Source organism: Cynocephalus volans, chromosome 6 (genome assembly GCF_027409185.1).
Source record: "Cynocephalus volans isolate mCynVol1 chromosome 6, mCynVol1.pri, whole genome shotgun sequence".
Taxonomy (NCBI): domain Eukaryota; kingdom Metazoa; phylum Chordata; class Mammalia; order Dermoptera; family Cynocephalidae; genus Cynocephalus; species Cynocephalus volans.
In genome coordinates, this window is record NC_084465.1 from 132,553,633 (window position 1) to 132,571,624 (window position 17,992).

General features: G+C 37.6%; 1 protein-coding gene and 1 pseudogene across 3 annotated transcripts in view; one reads left to right on the forward strand and one right to left on the reverse strand.

The window, feature by feature from the left end:
* Positions 1-665: 665 nt before the first annotated feature.
* SEC61A2 (SEC61 translocon subunit alpha 2) overlaps positions 666-17,992 on the forward strand; it is a 33,736-nt gene continuing 16,409 nt past the window's right edge. Inside the window, exons 1-4 of one of the 3 annotated variants that reach the window (XM_063098994.1) lie at positions 666-765; positions 3,173-3,240; positions 4,373-4,438; positions 9,771-9,849. In XM_063098994.1, the coding sequence (XP_062955064.1) occupies positions 759-765; positions 3,173-3,240; positions 4,373-4,438; positions 9,771-9,849 (220 nt within the window). In that variant the 5' untranslated portion in view covers positions 666-758. Of the gene's footprint in view, positions 766-2,168; positions 2,206-3,172; positions 3,241-4,372; positions 4,439-9,770; positions 9,850-17,992 lie in introns of those variants that run through there. The other 2 variants (XM_063098996.1, XM_063098995.1) reach the window with 2 other exon arrangements.
* On the reverse strand, positions 12,622-12,912 carry LOC134380096 (large ribosomal subunit protein eL37-like; annotated as a pseudogene).

A 17,992-nucleotide genomic window follows, 5' to 3' on the forward strand; every position in this document is an offset into this window, starting at 1 on the left:
TTTCCTTTACACCACTCTGTACACGAAGAGATAAATCAAGACTACTGAAGATGGCAAATGGCACACGGGGTCAGAAAACAGATTCCAGGGCACTGCTGAACAGGAAGAAGGCGGCGTAAAATCCTGACCTCTGTCCTATGGGGAAGATGGCGAAGGAGCATGACTAGTAGGCAGAGGACAGCAGTTCTAAGCTAGTAGCTACAGACAATGTGTCAGAAATGTTTATAAACTTCCCAGAGGTTACGTAAAGATAGAAGCAAAATAAAAAGGTCCCGCCGGCCCTCGGCGGCTCGGCCCCAGGCCTCGGGGACAGACAGCACTTGGGACCGCGGCCTCCCCGCGGCGCCCAGGAGGCCTGGGTCGGGAGTGGCGGGCGAGGAAACGGCCGTTTTTCCACACTGAGCTCGGAAACCTGCTCAGAAAGGAAAAACCGGCGCCACCGGGGTCCCTTCTAGGGTCCCACACCCCGCACATAGACCAAGCACGGGCGCGGACCAACCCCACTCTCCGGGCGCCGGGGCCCACCCCGCTGCAGCGCCGGCGGTGACCATGGCAACGCGGCGGACGCCGGCCAACTGCCCGGGCCCAGTCTGGGGGCGGGGCCTGGCGGGGCGGGCGCGGGTCAGGTGGCTCGGGGCGGAGCCTACGCGGGGCTGGCCGCAGCGCGTCGGGAACCGGCGCCGAGGCCCAAGCCGCGGGAGCCGAGCAACGGCGTCGCCGAGGCCGCTGTGCCCCGCCGGGCCTCCCCAGCTGCTGCCATGGGTAGTGAGTAGCGGCGGCTGGAGCGGGGCCGTGGCCGGGGGCGCGAGCCCCGCCTGGGCTGCGGGCGGTGGTGTCGGCGCCCGCTCCGGGTCGTCCAGCCCACGGGCCGGGATGCGCGGGCCGCGCCGGGCCGCTGCGGAGGGCGCCGGCCGGGGGCCTCCGCCGAGGCTCGTCCGGTCGTGCAAGGCCTTTCCCGGGGAGGCTGAGGAGACCGGGACCCAGAGGCCTGGGATTTGCGCTCCATCGGTGGCGAGGACCGAGGCTGGCGCGGGGAGGCCATTGGTTTTGGGGGCGGGGAGTTAGGGCACAGGGAGTTACGGCACCGGGCTAAAGCTGGACCACTTAATTTTTCGGGAGCTTAGGAAGCTAGTATTTTCATTCCCGAATCACCCTTCCTTGGCATGTTAGTTGTGATGAATAAAGCTCCCTAACTCGTTTAATTAAAAAAAAAAAGTGATACATGGCATGTGTTTTAGGGGAGAAAAGGAGCGCGATTGGTAGCACAGCAGCATTTTCCTTAAAGTGTTCATTGCGGTCATTCTGTAGCGTTTACTGGGAACTCTATGTAAGGTGGTATAAGCCTTAAGGACGAGGCCTTGTCTTATGCGGATCTTTTGAGGGCCCTTCCCCAAACACTCACCCCACATGTATTCAAGTAGGTTCTGAGAGATGTATGTTAGATGAATGGGTAACTGCATACCCAAGCAGTGCATACACTGGTCAACTAGTGTACATTTGGGAGAAACTAGAAAGGAAGTAGAAGAGACCCTGGCCTTGAATTTACAGTATAATGGGTAAAAGTCTGCAACACAAGGACAGATAAGAAGCAGGCAAAAGCATTGCTTGGACATGAATACCGCAATACAGATGATCATAAAATGCCAAGAAATCTGGGAGAGTGGCTGGAATTGAGGTGGGAAGGGAAAGGGATAAAGAGATTCTAGGAAGTTTCTTGATGTGGTTGATATTTGTCTTGCATTAGAGATGAATGCTTTTATAATTCAGATTTACTTTCCAAATAGTGCAAAATGGTACTTGGGTAACAAATATCTGTCCATGACAGTTACTGACTTCTGTCAAACATCAGTGACTGTTATCATTTTGAAATGTTTTTTAAAAAGATAATATAGTCAACTTTTGGCTAACTGTAGAAGTGTAATTATCCATGTCAGCTTTATAACAGTTTCAGGATGTTAGTAAACTGAATTCAGTGTCTGTAGGGGAAGATGATCCTGACAGCTAGCTGCGCTTGTGTTTCTGCACATTACAGACTCTTTGGCAAAGGACTGAAGCTTGAGAGATTGTCATCTTCATCCTCTAGATATCTGGCGGGATTTGACTTGCATCATGCCAGAGATAGTGTTTGTTATTACATAACCTTGGTTTATCTTATTTTTATATACTACAGGAGTAGTCTGGGAATACAGTACTTTCTAATGAAAGGTATTGTCATTCTCTGGGCTGCTTATTGTACATAAGCAAGTATTTTGATATCATCATTACATGGGCAAGAACCAAGCAGTGAAATGTGGCTTAATGAAATGAAGTAGTGATTGTATACTTTAAAAAGTGAGCCAGCCACAGGAGGTGATTCCATGATCTTTCTCACTTATGCATTTCAGCATCTTTTAGTTGTTTAAATCAGTTCTGCAGGTTAAGCCCATTTCTTTCTCTTTCTTTTTGGGGGCTGGCTGGTATGGGGATCTGAACCCTTGACCTTGGTGTTACAACACTGCACCCTAATCATCCAAGCTAGCTGGCCAGCCCTAAAGCCATTTCCTGTTCTACTTTCTTCCATGGAGGAGGCATCCTTGTCTGATATCTCTATTTTCTTCTATACTGCATTGTCTTGTGGGTGCCATAGTAGTCTGCATTTGCTGTTTTTTTGACATAGTGATGTTCTTTGAATAATTCTTTTTCCGTATATGTACAAGGATTGGATACAAGCATGAGGAAACATTCATAGTGAAATGGTGAAATGATACTTGAGGGCTGGCCCGTGACTCACTTGGGAGAGTGTGGTGCTGATAACACCAAGGCCGCAGGTTTGGATCCCTACATAGGGATGGCCAGTTAGCTCACTTGGGAGAGTGTGGTGCTGACAACACCAAGTCAAGGGTTAAGATCCCCTTACCAGTTATCTTTAAAAAAAAAAAAAAAGGAATCATACTTGGATTACTTTGCTTCTACTGATCATTCCTCAAATCATTTGAATTCTTTTGTCTCTTGGATTATATCTCTTCCCTTATACTTGTATATCATTTGAAATGGAGATCATTATGATTATTTAATTTTTGGAGGTGGGGATAGGGTGAATTACTGTTAAAGAGAACATTTGTATTTGATTCTATAGAAAGAGACATCTTTTTTTAACTTTATAATAGAGACATTTATTCTGTTTTTTTTGCAGTCAAATTTTTAGAAGTTATCAAACCTTTCTGTGCAGTTCTACCAGAAATTCAGAAACCTGAAAGGAAAGTAAGTATAATATTTTAGTAATGTAGAGGATAGCTAAATGACTTTTCTTGCTAAACCAGCAAGATTGATTTACTTTCTGCAACCCTCTTCTAGTTGTAATTGGAAATATATTACCTGATCATCCTTGCAGGAGGCACAAAGTGAATAAAACTGGTATGGACCTGTTCAAGTCCAGATATGTTACGTCAGACTTTCAAAAATGACTGTTCTTTAAGTTGTGTCGTTTCCAAACCAATTGTTTCTTTGGTCTCTATGTTAGTTAAGACATAGTATTCTCCTTTCTATAGTGATCCTTTATAATTCCTGTAGTGTAGGGTGTGTGGTTGCTGATGATGTGATTTGCTGGACTGTGAATGACCCAGTCCGCCAGGTAGGTTTTGATGAGTGCAACGGTTTTACATAAATAAATTGCGGTTGTGCAAGTATGTACCTTCCATGTCTTGATTCATTCACTGGAAAGAAAAATGACAGGAATGCATTCAGAAGATATTGTGGCTGGATAAAACTGTTCTTGCCTCATTGTGCACTTTTGGAGCTAAGATATTTAAATTCCAAAAATATTGTTAATCCGAAACTGGCCAGTTCCTGGACATTCTTATTCTGTACTTTTCAGTTTCTCCTGAAACTAACAGTAATAGGCGCATAGAAAGAGACAGGGAAAATTTTTGTTAAACTTACTATTTTATTTAGAAATATATTTTTTATTGATTTGAGATTGTAAAGATAGTTGTTCCAGTTACATTTAAGTCATCCCAAGAAACACTAGTGTTTCATAGTCTATGAAATATATATAATATTACAGGCAGCCCTAGCTTTGCACAGTACGGTGTTAGCTGAAATGGGTGCATATTGGATCAGTGTTTTGCTTTGCCTTCTTTTCAGTTTCATTTAACATGATACACTGTGAGGACTGACTGTATTTAAGTTACCTTTTTTTTTTGAAAAACAAAGAAACTTACGTTCGAGAAGTTCAGCTGTTTGTTACAGTTCCTACTAACTAGGGTGAAAGGGACATTTTAAGAGTATATAGGAGCATGTCATGATGGAGAATGTCGGTTATGCTTTAATGTGGATTTTTGCTTTAAATTTGCTATTGGTTTTGATTGATCATTCTTTATATTGTGTTGTACAGATCCAGTTTAGAGAGAAGGTACTATGGACTGCTATAACTCTCTTCATTTTCTTAGTATGTTGTCAGGTATGTATCCATAATAGTACATAAATATCTGTACTGAAGGTCTTGATGGGTTAGAATTTGAGAAATTTCTTTTAAAAGTAATAAAGTAATAAATATACTGAAATAAATTAAGATTATTATTCTTTCTAATCTAAGTTATTTTGATAGTAAAATGGTTATCTTGTTCTGTGTATTTCTTTTGGGTTACTAGTGGGTTTGAACATTTTTTCGTTTGGTAGTTTTTAGTAAATGATCTTTACCCATTTTTTTCTTGAGATATCTTTTTTTCTTATTGATTTAGGGCAACTTTTTATAAATGGAAGTACCTTTGACATATGTATTGCAAATATTTTTCTAGTTTGCCTTTTATCATGTTGTGAATAGCATATATTAATTTAAATATCCCCCAAATCCAAAATTTTAGATCCTCAGGGATATACCGTGTTTAAAAGTTAGTATAATTCAGTGATACTTTTAAATGAAATTCTGCAGAGAGATTAGTTTCATAAAATGAGGATAAAGTGTGACCTGCATATGTCTCAGGGTTGTTGTGAGGATTAAGTGAGATTAATTTAGGCTGGCTGATTAGCCCACTTGGTTAGATCTCATTACCAATAAAGGCCAAGGGTTTGGTTTCCTGTACTGGCCAGCCACCAAAAACCACAAATAAATAAATAAATGAATAAGGAATATTAATTTAGGTGAAAGTTTTTTGAGGATTTTGAAAAGCTATTGAAACAGGTGTAAAGATCTTTTTATTATTATTATTATTATTAACTTTCAGCAGATAGTATGTAAGGATCATATAAATTAAAAAAATGTATTAGGAAGTAGTAGAACAGATTTGGTACATAATCTTGAGGAAAGCCAAATTTATTTTCTTTTTGAAGGGTGAAATGATCAGATCATTAAAGTACTTTTACTATTGTACTTGGTTTAACTTTTTTTTGGATGATCAGGAAGAGAGAGGATTTAAAGAATGGAGAAAAGTATGAAGAAAAAAATAACAAACATCCATATTTCTACCATCTACTTTTAACATCCCGGAAATTCCCCTCCTCTTCACTAAAAAACAATCGACTATATGGAGGGATAATATATATACACACAGTAAACTATACCCATTTTTGTAAGTGTACATTTTGAGGAATTTTGACAAGTGTATACACTCAAGTAACTACTACCTAAGTGGATGTAGAACATTTCTGTCACCCCAGAAATTCCCTGTAACCTTTCTGAGTCAATCCCCACCTGACACCCAGTCCTAGGCAACCTCTGATCTGCTTTCTGTTACTATAATTTGATTTGTCTTTTCTGGAGTTTTATATAAATGGAATTGTACAGTATTACTCTTTAGTGTCTGACTTCATCAGAATCTTTTTAAGATTCATCTATATTGTTGGTATATCAGTAATTCATTCCTGTTTGTTTATGAGTAGTGTTCTGCTGTATGAATATATCACAGTCTATTCATCCAGTCACTTGTTTGGCATTTGAGTTGTTTCCACTTTTTGGCTGTTACAAAGCTGCTATGAACATTCATGTACAAGTCTTTTTGTGGATATACGTTTTCGTCTCTCTTGGGTGAATACCTAGGAGTAGAATTAATGTGTGGTAAATATATGTTCAACTTTTTTTTTTTTTTTTTTTAAAGATGACCGGTAAAGGGATCTTAACCCTTGACTTGGTGTTGTGAGCACCACGCTCAACCAGTGAGTGAACCGGCCATCCGTATATGGGATCCGAACCCGGGGCCTTGGTGTTATAAGCACCGTACTCTCCCGAGTGAGCCACGGGCCGGCCCTATGTTCAACTTTATAAGAAACTGTCAACCCTTTTCCAAGTGGTTGCCCCATGTTGTATTCCTACCAGCCATTTTTCGGAGTTCCAGTTGCTCTGCATCTGTGTCTGCTCTTGGTGTTGCTGATCGTTTTAGTAGTAGCCATTCTGATGGGTATGGTTTAATTTGCATTTCCCTTATAAATGATATCGAGCAACTTTTTCATGTGCTTATTGGGTATTGGTTTATCTTTTATAAAGTGTCTTTTCAAATCTTTTGCCTACTTAAAAATTGATTATTATCCCATTTTTTAATTGTAAGCATTTTTTATGTTTTCGGGATTAAAGTCTTTTGTCGGATAGATGTACTGTGAATAATTTCTACTAGTCTGGCTTGCCTTTTCATTTTCTTTCTTCTTTTTTTTTTTTTTGGTGGCCGGCTGGTATGGGGATCTAAACCTTTGACCTTGGGGTCATCAACACTGCTCTAACCAACTGAGCTAACTGGTCAGCCCACCTTTTCATTTTCTTAACAATGTCTTTTGAAGAACGAAAATTTTAATTTTGATGAAGTTTAGTTTATCTTTCTTTATCTTTGATGGCATGTGGTTTTTGTTTTCTAACTAAAACATTTTGCCTATTCTGTGGTCATGAAGATTTTCTCCTGTGTTCTAAAACATTTTACAGTTTTAGCTCGTATGGTGTTTTTGAAGCTTGTCCCTTTTAATACACATTTTTTCCCCAGACAGAATTGATTCTAAGTGCTTTTTTTTTGTTTTATGCTTGTATGGTTTGGTCTGTGATCTATTTTAAGTTAATTTTTGCATATGGCATGAAGTAAGGGTTGAGGTTCATTTCTTTCTTTATGGGTATCCAGCTGTTCTGGCACCGTTTGTTGAAAACAAATTCCCTGTTGAATCATCTTGGCATCTTTATTGAAAATCAATTCCATATGTAGGCATGGGTCTATTTCTGTACTCACTATTTTGTTCCATTGATTATGTCCATTGTTATGGTAAACCACACTGTTTTGATTACTGTAGCTTCTTAGTAAGTCCTGTAATCAGTTTGTAGAAGTCCTACAACTTTTTTGCTTTTCAAAATCAATTTAGCTGTCTACCTCCTTCATATTTCAATATATATTTAAGAATCAACTTCTCACTTTCTGTAAGAAAGCCTGCCAGGATTATGGTTTGTATTGTTTTGAATTTATAGGTCATTTTAAGAGAGTTACCATCTTAACAATATTGAGTCTTCTGATCCAGATGTCAATGAACTTTTTTCTATAAAGGTCTAGATAATAAATATTTTAGGCTTTGCAGCCATAATCCAGTAGTTGACTGACTAGTGGTGTCTTGCTTATATTTCTTTAATAAATTGAAACCAATTATTATATGTAATATAGTACAAAGTTAGCACCTCTGAGAGATTCATAGAAAATAGCTCCTGTTCATGCCCAACTGTTGCACATGATTCTGTAGCTATGGAATTTACTAAGAGAAATTACTGGAAACCAATTTTAACAACCTTGCCGATTACAGGAAAGGAGGGTTCTCAGCCCATTATTTAGGAGAGGCTGGCTGACTTTTTCTTGTTCAATTTCCCACAAAGCAGCCAACCATGGAGATAATGGTTGTCTCTATTAAGGAAGGTGATTGGACTGATTGACCTCTTTCCCATGTAGGGACTATTTTGATATGGACCATTCTGTAGTGTTAATTGGTTTTTTAAAAATAACTTCTTTACACCTCATCCCTCACCTTAACTGAAAAGTGTCTACATTTACAGGGTGTACGTAAAATATTCATGCTTCATGCTTCACCAGTTTCGTTACCAAGCTAATAAATTCAGACATCCAAAGAGGTTTAGGTTAGTCACATGGGTTGTTTAAAATTGCTGGCAGTATCTTTTGGAACTTTCAAAAAAATCAGTTTCATATAGAGAAGGTTTCGAACTTGGTAATGTATTTTTCTTTGTGTCTGATCCCCACATGTTTGAGGAGGGGTGAAGATCAAGTGCTATATCCTAAACATGGGTCATATAATAGAAAGCAATTTGAAGTTTAGGTATTTTTTGTTCTTTATTTTTCTGATTAAAAATTAATATGTGCTCCTTATAGAAAAGTTGATAAATATTGAAAAAAATAAAGAAAAAGTCAACCATAATCTCACCTAGAAATAATCACTACCAAAGTTTAAAAAGATATTTACTATGAGTTTTATTTCCTGTACATATTTTGATATTGCTGAACTTTTACTGTATTTATACAATTTTGTAGCTTTGTTTTTATGTCAGGGTTTCTTAACAGTGGCACTGCTGACTTTTAGGCAGGATAATTCTTTGTCATGGGGGCTGTCCTGTGCACTGTAGGATGTTCAGCAGTGTCCCTGTCTCTACCTATGGCATGCTAGTAGCACACACACCCCCGCCAGTTATGACAACCAAAAATGTCTCCAGACATTGCCAAATTTGTCTACTTTTTTGTTTTATTTATTTACGTTTTTTGGTGGCTGGTTTGGGGATCTGAACCCTTGGCCTTGGTGTTATAACACCATGCTTTATCTGAGTGAGCTAAACCGGCCAACCTGACATTGCCGAATTTGGTGAGCAAAATCACCCCAGTTTGAGAACTGCTGTTTTATACTAAATATTATAACATTAATCACTTTCTCATGTTATTACAAATTTCATAAGAATAATTTTTAGTGGCTGTATGGTATTCCACTGTGTGTATCATCTTCAGTCTTACATCTAGAAATATGGCATTGGCTGTCATTAGTACCCATAACTTTGCAAAATTATTCTGTGACTAGGCAGATATCATATCCTATAATCTGCTGATGGGAGAATTTTTTAAAAATTGTGTAAAAAATATATAATAAAATTTGGGCTGGCCAGTTAGCTCAGTTGGTTAGAGCACAGCCTTGTAACACCAAGGTCACGGGTTCAGATCCCCATACTGGCCAGCTGCCAAAAAAAAAATCATAAAGTTTGCTGTCTTAACCATTTGTAGGTGTACGGGTCAGTAGCATTGGGTGTCTTCGCACTGTTGTACAGCAGCTCTCCATGCTGACAGGAGTGTTTACTAGTGAAATACACTAAGTAGTGATTTCCATTTTTATTTTTATGAAAGAACTTTACTCTTAAGATATGTTTGTTTTTGTTACAGAACATGAGAAGTAGTTTTTTTTTTTTTTTTTTTAAAGATGACCGGTAAGGGGATCTTAACCCTTGACTTGGTGTTGTCAGCACCATGCTCACTCAGTGAGCTAACTGGCCATCCCTATATGGGATCCGAACCCGTGGCCTTGGTATTATCAGCACCGCACTCTCCTGAGTGAGCCATGGGCCGGCCCGAGAAGTAGTTTTTTTAAAAAAATATTGCACGGCTGGTTGGTTAGCTCAGTTGGTTAGAGCGTGATGTTGATAACACCAAAGTCCAGGGTTTGACGCCTGTTACCAGCCATCTGACAAAAAAAAAAAAAAGTATTGCATTAGGTGAATGTGTTAAAAACTAAGTGCAAACTTCAGTTATATAAAACATTTTTATACAATACTTTGTGTAATATTTTAGATACCACTGTTTGGAATCATGTCATCAGATTCTGCTGATCCATTTTACTGGATGAGAGTTATTCTCGCATCCAACAGAGGTATGTAGTTCTTTTCTTTTTGCCTGTGTACTACTACTGACATCAAATAGATGTAAAAACATGGATTAATATCTATTTTTTGGTGTTTGTGGGATATGAGAAAAGAAACCTATTGCCTGGGAGAAGAGATCGTCATGTAAACAATGACAACACTGTGTGTTTATTCTAATAATAGACATATGGACAGAATATAGAGAAACAACTGAAAATGGAGAGATTAGACTGTCTAGAGCATTGGTTCTCAGCCCTTTTATGGGTCATGTTTCCTTTGAGAATCTAATTAAACTTCTGTGTACTCTCCCAAGAAAAATGCATGTAGACGTATATATGTTGATTTTGCCTAAAATATCAGGAGATTCATGGACCCTCTGAAATCTATCCTTGGGTTTTTCATGGGGCTAAAAAACTCTGATCTGCAGTGTCAGAGAGGAGATGATGACCAGAGAGCTTTTGAATAGAGTTCAGTGTGTGGACCACAGGGAGAGGAAAGCCTGAAGCACACAGCACATGCAGCATGCTGTAGTCTGAGAAATTGTGGGTGGGAGATGCTGGCCATTGTGGCTAGGCGGCTGGCCAGTACAGAGATCCGAACCGTGACTTTTAAAAGGCTGTGCTTTAACCAACTGAGCTACCCGGTCAGCGCCTGAGGTTTCTTGCATTTAAGGAATAGTAATTGCCTATTTTTTAGAAACACTTTAAATAGCTGGTTGGTACTTTTTGTATTTTTTTTTTTAATTATGAAAGTAATATTAGTTTTTTATTTAAAAAAAAGGATGAACTGGCCAGTTTGTTCAGTTGGTTAGAGCGTGGTGCTCTTAACACCAAGGTTAAGGGTTTGATCCCTGTACCAGCCAGCAAAAAACTAAAAATTTTAAAATACACTACCATTTATATACAAATTTATATGAAGCTGAAAATGAAAGTCTCACTTCTGAGGGGGAGTTCCTGGGAAGTGAATAGATTGGTGAATATCCATCCAGACCTTTTCTTGGCATATACATTCACATACATAAATCTATATACTTTTTTTTAAAAACTAAAAAATAAGGTATAGTATATTTACTGTTCTTCTACTTGATTTGTTTACTTAACATCTTAAGTGAGCTATTTCACTTAATGACCATATACTATTCCATTAGAAGGATATGCAATGGTTTATTTAATTATTCATTCAGGGGGCTGGCCCGTGGCTCACTCGGGAGAGTGCGGTGCTGATAACACCAAGGCCACGGGTTCGGATCCCATATAGGGATGGCCGGTTGCTCACTGGCTGAGTGTGGTGCTGACAACACCAAGTCAAGGGTTAAGATCCCCTTACCGGTCATCTTTAAAAAAAAATAAATAAAATAAAATAAATAAATAAATAAATAAATAATTATTCATTCAGCAAATATTTATTGAATTTTTACCATATGCAAAGCTTTGTGCTAGGCGTTAAGAGCAGTGAACAAGACAACATCTCTATTGTCATGGAGTTTATATTTTCTGTTTGGGAATCTAGACTCTACATGAAGTATATTGGGTGGGGAAGGAAGTTCTAAGGAGGTAACATTTGAACAGAGACCTACAGGAAGTGAGAGAGAAGGCCATGTAAAGACCCCGGGGGAGGAACATTCTAAGGAATCCTGCAAGTACAAAGGCCCTGAGGTGAGAGTGTGCTTAGTGTGTTCATAGAACAACGAGGAGCTCAGTGTGGCCAGAAGAAAATTAGGCAGGGGGAAGAATGGTAGGGCATGATGTTGCAGATGTGTCCAAGAGTGAGATCATGAAGGTCTTGGAGACCATAGTATGGAACGTATTTTAAGTATGATAGGGAACTTTTGCAGACCATTAGGGTTCTCTCTTGTCATACATTTTTTTTCTAATTTTATATTATTGTAAACAGTGGTACAATGAAGACTGTCACATACTTCTGTTGATTTTTTATTAGAATGAATTTCTAGAATTTTAACTGTTTGGTTACAAGATAGGTACACTTAAATTTTTGACAGATAAAGCTAAGTTACCTTTCAAAAGGGTTTGTATTATTTTATACTCTCAGCAACAATATATGGGAATGACAGTTTCTCTTCCAACAGTGGATATTATTAGTGTTATAGTCTTTGTCAATTAGACAGGTGAAAATTGGCATCTTTTATTTAATTTGTATTTCTTTATATATTGGAGAGCTTGAACATCATTTTATATTTCTTCTCTGACTGGAATTTTTATTAGTGTTTAACTTTTTTTAATAAGTAATAGAAAATTGCTGACTAGTTTGAACACAAAAGTGGAATTTGTGTTCAAACAAATTGGAAGAGTACAGGTTATTTTTTGGAATATAAAGAGGAGGTAAACAGGTAAGCCTTGGTGAGAGAAAGACCAGGTCAGCTCTTAGACCTCAGCAGAAGGGACTTGTGAACTTTTTCCTTGTGATTCAGCTACACCACCACCAGATTCTTTCTTAGCTCAAAATTAAATTATCAGGATTTATGCCAGGCTCGATCAGCTTTGATTAGAGTTTCAGGGTTACCTAGTCAGATTCGGCTGCTGGGGGTCTGCTCCTATTTTGTTGGTATTTTCTTGGGAAAGCATCATTGGGAGCAGCCACACCATGTATCTGCTATTTCCTTCTTAAAATTGATTTGCTCACTTTTTAATTGATTCGTAAGAGCTTTTTGCATATTAGAGATATGAATTCTTTGTCATTTGTATTGAAAAAATATATATATACATATATACACACACATATTAAAACCAGAACATTCATTGTGTGACTAATGATTGAAATTCTTAAGAGGGACTGGATGCCTCAGCAGCTGCTCTCTCAGGTGTAGATGTTGTTCCCTCAGGGAATCCGTGCCTGAGTCTGTAGTATACAATTTTTAGGTGCCTCATTCAAACAGTCCTGGTGGTATTGTGTCTTTGAGCCTTGGCACTCCACTTATACTTTCTATGGCACTTGGCAGTGTGGTCACACTTGCTGTAGGTCAGCTTCTGCAGATGGTAGGCCGTACAGCTACAGCAGCAGCACAGTGTGTGCATCGTATCGTGATGCTTTCCAAATGATGATGTACCCTTCATCGTCTTGCTACTGTGGCTGAGAACAAAGAGCTGAATATTTTTCTTTTACCAGTTATGCTGTCTTTTGCTACACGGAAGTTTCATAGTCATATCTAATCATATTTTCCATCTTTTTCTTTGTGGCTTCTGGGTTTTTGCCCTGCTCAAGAAGGCTTTTTCTTTTCCAGGATTATAAGCATACTCACCCATATTTCCTTCTAGTGCTTTTGTCATTTATCCTTTATGTTTAAATTTTCTGTACACCTGGCATTTATTTATTTATTTGCTTTTAAAATTATTTTTAATTAAAAGAGACAGAAAAGGCCACTATATAGTGATAAAGGGATCCATCCAGCAAGAAGACATAAAAATCATAAATATATATGCGCCCAACATCAGAGCATCTTGATATAGAAAGCAAACACTGTTAGACCTAAGGAAAGAGATACACCCAAACACAACAATACTGGGGAACATGAATACCCCTCTCTCAGCATTGGACAGATCATCTAGGCCACAAATCAACAGAGAAACACAGGATTTAAACCACATGTTAGACCAACTGGACTTGGCAGATATTTACAGAATATTTCATCCAACAACCACAGAATATACGTTCTTCTTATCAGCACATGGAACATTCTCGAGTATAGACCGTATGTTAGGTCACAAATCAAACCTCAGCAAATTTTTTAAAAAATTCAAGTTATTTCAAGTATCTCAGACCACAGAAGATTAAAACTAGAAATCAATAACAAGTGAAACTCTGGAAACTCTGGAAACTCATGGAAATTACACAACATGTTCCTGAACGACATATGGGTCCAAGAATAAATTAAACAGGAAATTAAAAAAATTTCTTGAAACTAATGAAAAATAAAGATACATCATACCAAAGCCTGTGGGATGTTGCAGAAGTAGTCTTAGAGGGAAGTTCATCGCAATAAACACATACATTGAAAGAATGGAAAGACTTCAGATAAACTCCCTAAAGCTGAACCTCAAAGAACTACAAAACCAAGAACAATCCAGTCCCAAAATTAGCAGATGGGAAGAATTGATTAAGATCAGAGCAGAACTAAATTCAATAAAAACACCCCAAAAGGTACAAAAGATCAGTGAAACAAAAAGTTGTTTTTTTGAGAAGATAAAAAAAATAGATAAACCGTTAGCTAGGCTAACTAAAAAAAGAAGAGAGAAGACCCAAATAACAAAAATTAGAAATGAAAAAGGAGGAATTAAAACCAGTACCACAGAAATACAAAGAATCATTAGAGACTATTATCAACAACAATATGCCAACAGATTTGAAAACCTGGAGGAAATGAATAGATTTCTGGACACATGAAACCTACCAAGACTTAACCCAGAAGAAATAGAAAATCTGAACAGACCAATAATAAGCAATGAGATTGAAGCAGTAATCAGCAATCTCCCAACAAAGAAAAGCGCAGGACCAGGTGGATTAACTGATGAATTCTGCCAAACCTTTAAAGAGGAATTAATACCAATTCTCTTCAAATTATTCCAAAAATTGAAACAGAGGCCATTCTCCCAAACTCATTCTATGATGCCAGCATCACTCTCATACCAAAACCAGAGAAAGATGCCAAAAAAAAAAAAAAAAGAAAGAAAGAAAGAAAAAAGAAAACAACAGGTAATATCTCTGATAAACACAGACACAAAAATCCTCAATGAAATATTAGCAAATAGAATACAGCAACACATTAAGAAAATTATACACCACAATCAAGTGGGATTCATCCCAGGGATACAAGGATGGTTCAACATACACAAGTCAATAAAGGTGACACACCACATCAGCAAAATCAAGGACAAAAACCATATGATTATCTCAATAGATGCAGAAGAACATTTGACAAGATTCAACATCCCTTCATGATAAAGACTCAGAAAATTAGGTATACAAGAAAAATATCTCAACACAATAAAAGCCATATATAACACACCCACTGCCAATATCATTCTGAATGGGGAAAAGCTTTCGGCTTAAAAAATGGAAACCAGACAAGGATGCCCACTCTCACCACTCCTATATGACATAGTATTGGAAGTACTAGTGAGAGCAGTCAGGCAAGAGAAAAAAATAAAGGGCATCCAGATTGGAAAAGATGAAGTCAAACTGTCCCTGTTTGCAGATGATTATGATCCTATATACAGAAAAGCTTAAAGACTCTACAAAAAAACTCTTAGAGTTGATAAACAATTTCAGTAAAGTTGCAGGATACAAAATCAACACACAAAAATCAGTAGCATTTTATATTTCATCAGTTAACTAGCAGAAAAAGAAATTAAGAAAACTAGCACATTTACAGTAGTCACCCAAACAATAAAATACCTAGGAATCAATTTAACCAAGGAGGTGAAAGATCTCTAAATAAAAAACTACAAATCACTGTTGAAAGAAACTTAAAGAGGATACAAAAAGGTGGAAAGAAATACCGTGCTCTTGGACTGGAAGAATTAACATTGTGAAAATGTCCATACTACCCGAAGCAATCTATAGATTCAGTGCAATCTCCATCAAATACCAATGACATTCTTCACAGAAATAGGAAAAACAATCCTAACATTCATATGGAACAACAAAAGATCCCGAATAGCTAAAGCAATCCTGAGCAAAAAAATAATAATAAAGCTAGAGGCATAACACTACCTCACTTCAAACTTTACTACAAAGCTATAGTAACCCAAGCAGCATGTTACTGGCATAAAAACAGACTTGGACCAGTGGAACAGAATAGAGAACCCAGAAATCAACCCACAAACCGACAGCCAACTGTCGTTTGACAAAGGCACCAAGAACATACATTGGGGAAAAGACTACCTCTTCAATAAGTGTTGCTGGAAAACTGGACATCCATATGCAGAAGAATGAAACTAGACCCATACCTTTTCCCATATACCAAAAAGCAACTCAAAATGGATTAAAGACTTAAATATAAGACCTACATCTATAAAACTCCTAAAAGAAAACATTGGGGAAACACTCCAGGAAGTAGGACTCAGCAAAGACTTTATGAATATGACCCCCAAAGCACAGGCAACGAAAGGAAAAGTAAACAAATGGGATTATATCAGACTACAGTGCTTCTGCACTGCAAAAGAAACAGTTAACAGAGCAAAAAGGCAATCTACAGTGTGGGAGAAAATATTTGCAAACTATGCATCTGACAAAGGATTAATATCCAGAATATACAAGGAACTCAACAACAGTAAAAAAACAGATAACCCTATTAAAAAATGGGCAAAGGAGCTGAGTAGGCATTTCTCAAAGGAAGATCTACAAATGGCCAATAGACACATGAAAAAATGCTCAGTATCATTCAGCATCAGGGAAATGCAAATCAAAATCACATTATGATATCATTTCACCCCATTTAGACTGGCTGTTATCAAAAAGATGGAGAACAAATGCTGGTGAGATTGCAGAGTCCCTCCTACACTGTTGATGGGATTGCAAATTGTCACAGCCATTATGGAAAATGATATGGAGCTTCCTCAAACAACTACAGATGAAACTGCCATACAATCCAGCAATTCACTTCTGGGAATATACTCAGAGGAATGGAAATCATCATGTCTAAAGGACATCTGCACTCCCATGAATATTGCAGCTCTATTTATATACAAGAGTGGAGACTTGGAACCAACCTAAATGTCCATTGTTGGATGACTGGATAAGGAAAATATGGTCTATATACGCAATGGAATACTACCTTGCCATGAGAAAGAAAGAAATACCCCTATTCACAGCAACAAGGATGAACTTAGAAAAAATCACATTAAGTGAAATAAGGCAGACACAGAAAGAAAAATACCACATGTCCTCACTCATAAGTGGGAGCTAAAAATAAATAAATAAGAAGAAGAGAAGAAAGATGCAACAATCACAATAATGTGTTAAACTTTCAGAAGGAGAGAACAGAACTGAGGTTACCAGAGGTGGAAAAGGGGGAGGAGAGGGTAAGTGAGAAATTGGTAAAGGGCCGAGAAAAACGATTACAGTGTGTATTGTTGAATATACTAGTTATCTTGATTTGAGCATTACATATTACTCACAGATATTGATATTCAACTCTGTACCCCACAGATTTGTGAAATCAACTGTTACAATAAAAAAATTTTAAATTAAAATAAAAAATATTTTTAATTGACACATAATAATTGTCTATATTTATGGGGTACAGTGTGATGTTTTCATACATGTATAAATGTGTCATGATCAAATCAGGATAATTAGCATGTCTGTCACCTTAAACATTCATTATTTTTTTGTGTTGGGAACATTCAAAATTCTTCTAGCTATTTGAAAATTTATAGTAAATTGTTATAATCACCCTACAGTGCCACAGAACACTAGACCTTTTCCTTCTATTTAGCTGTAATTTTGTTTTTGTTAAACAACCTCTCACTATCTTCCTCTCCCTTCCCAGCCTCCAGTAACCACTGTTCTACTCTCTACTTCTATGAGCTCAGCTTTTTTAGCTTCCACATATGAATGAGAACATGTGTTTATCTTTCTGTGCCCACCTTGTTTCATTTAACCTAATGTCCTCCACACTGCTGCAAATGACAGTATTCATTCTTTTTTATGGCTGCTAGTATTCCATTTTGTGTATACCAGCACTTATTTTTATGTAAGTTCTCTAGGTTTAATTTTCTATAAATGGCCAATCGTTGGCCAAGGTCTATTTTTCTTTCTTTTCTCTATTGATTTGACATACCATATATCCTTTATCAAATTTTCATTAAAGCTTGATTACTTCTGTTTCTGGACTAGATCTATTTGGTGGTTATAAATTTTGGTGAATTGAGTTTTAAAAAATCTATATATTTAATGGCTTTAACAATAAAAAAATGTTCGGGAGAGATTGGGTAATGGACACAAAGAATGATTATGGTTTGCAATGATGAACATGCTAATAATACTAATTTGGTCATCACATATTGCACACAAATACTAATTCAACTCTGTACCCCATAAATGTGTATAATCAGTTATGTTCCAAGTGTAAAATAAAGAATATACCCCCCCAAATCTAGATCTAGTATCCTAAGTAAATAAATAAAATAAAAA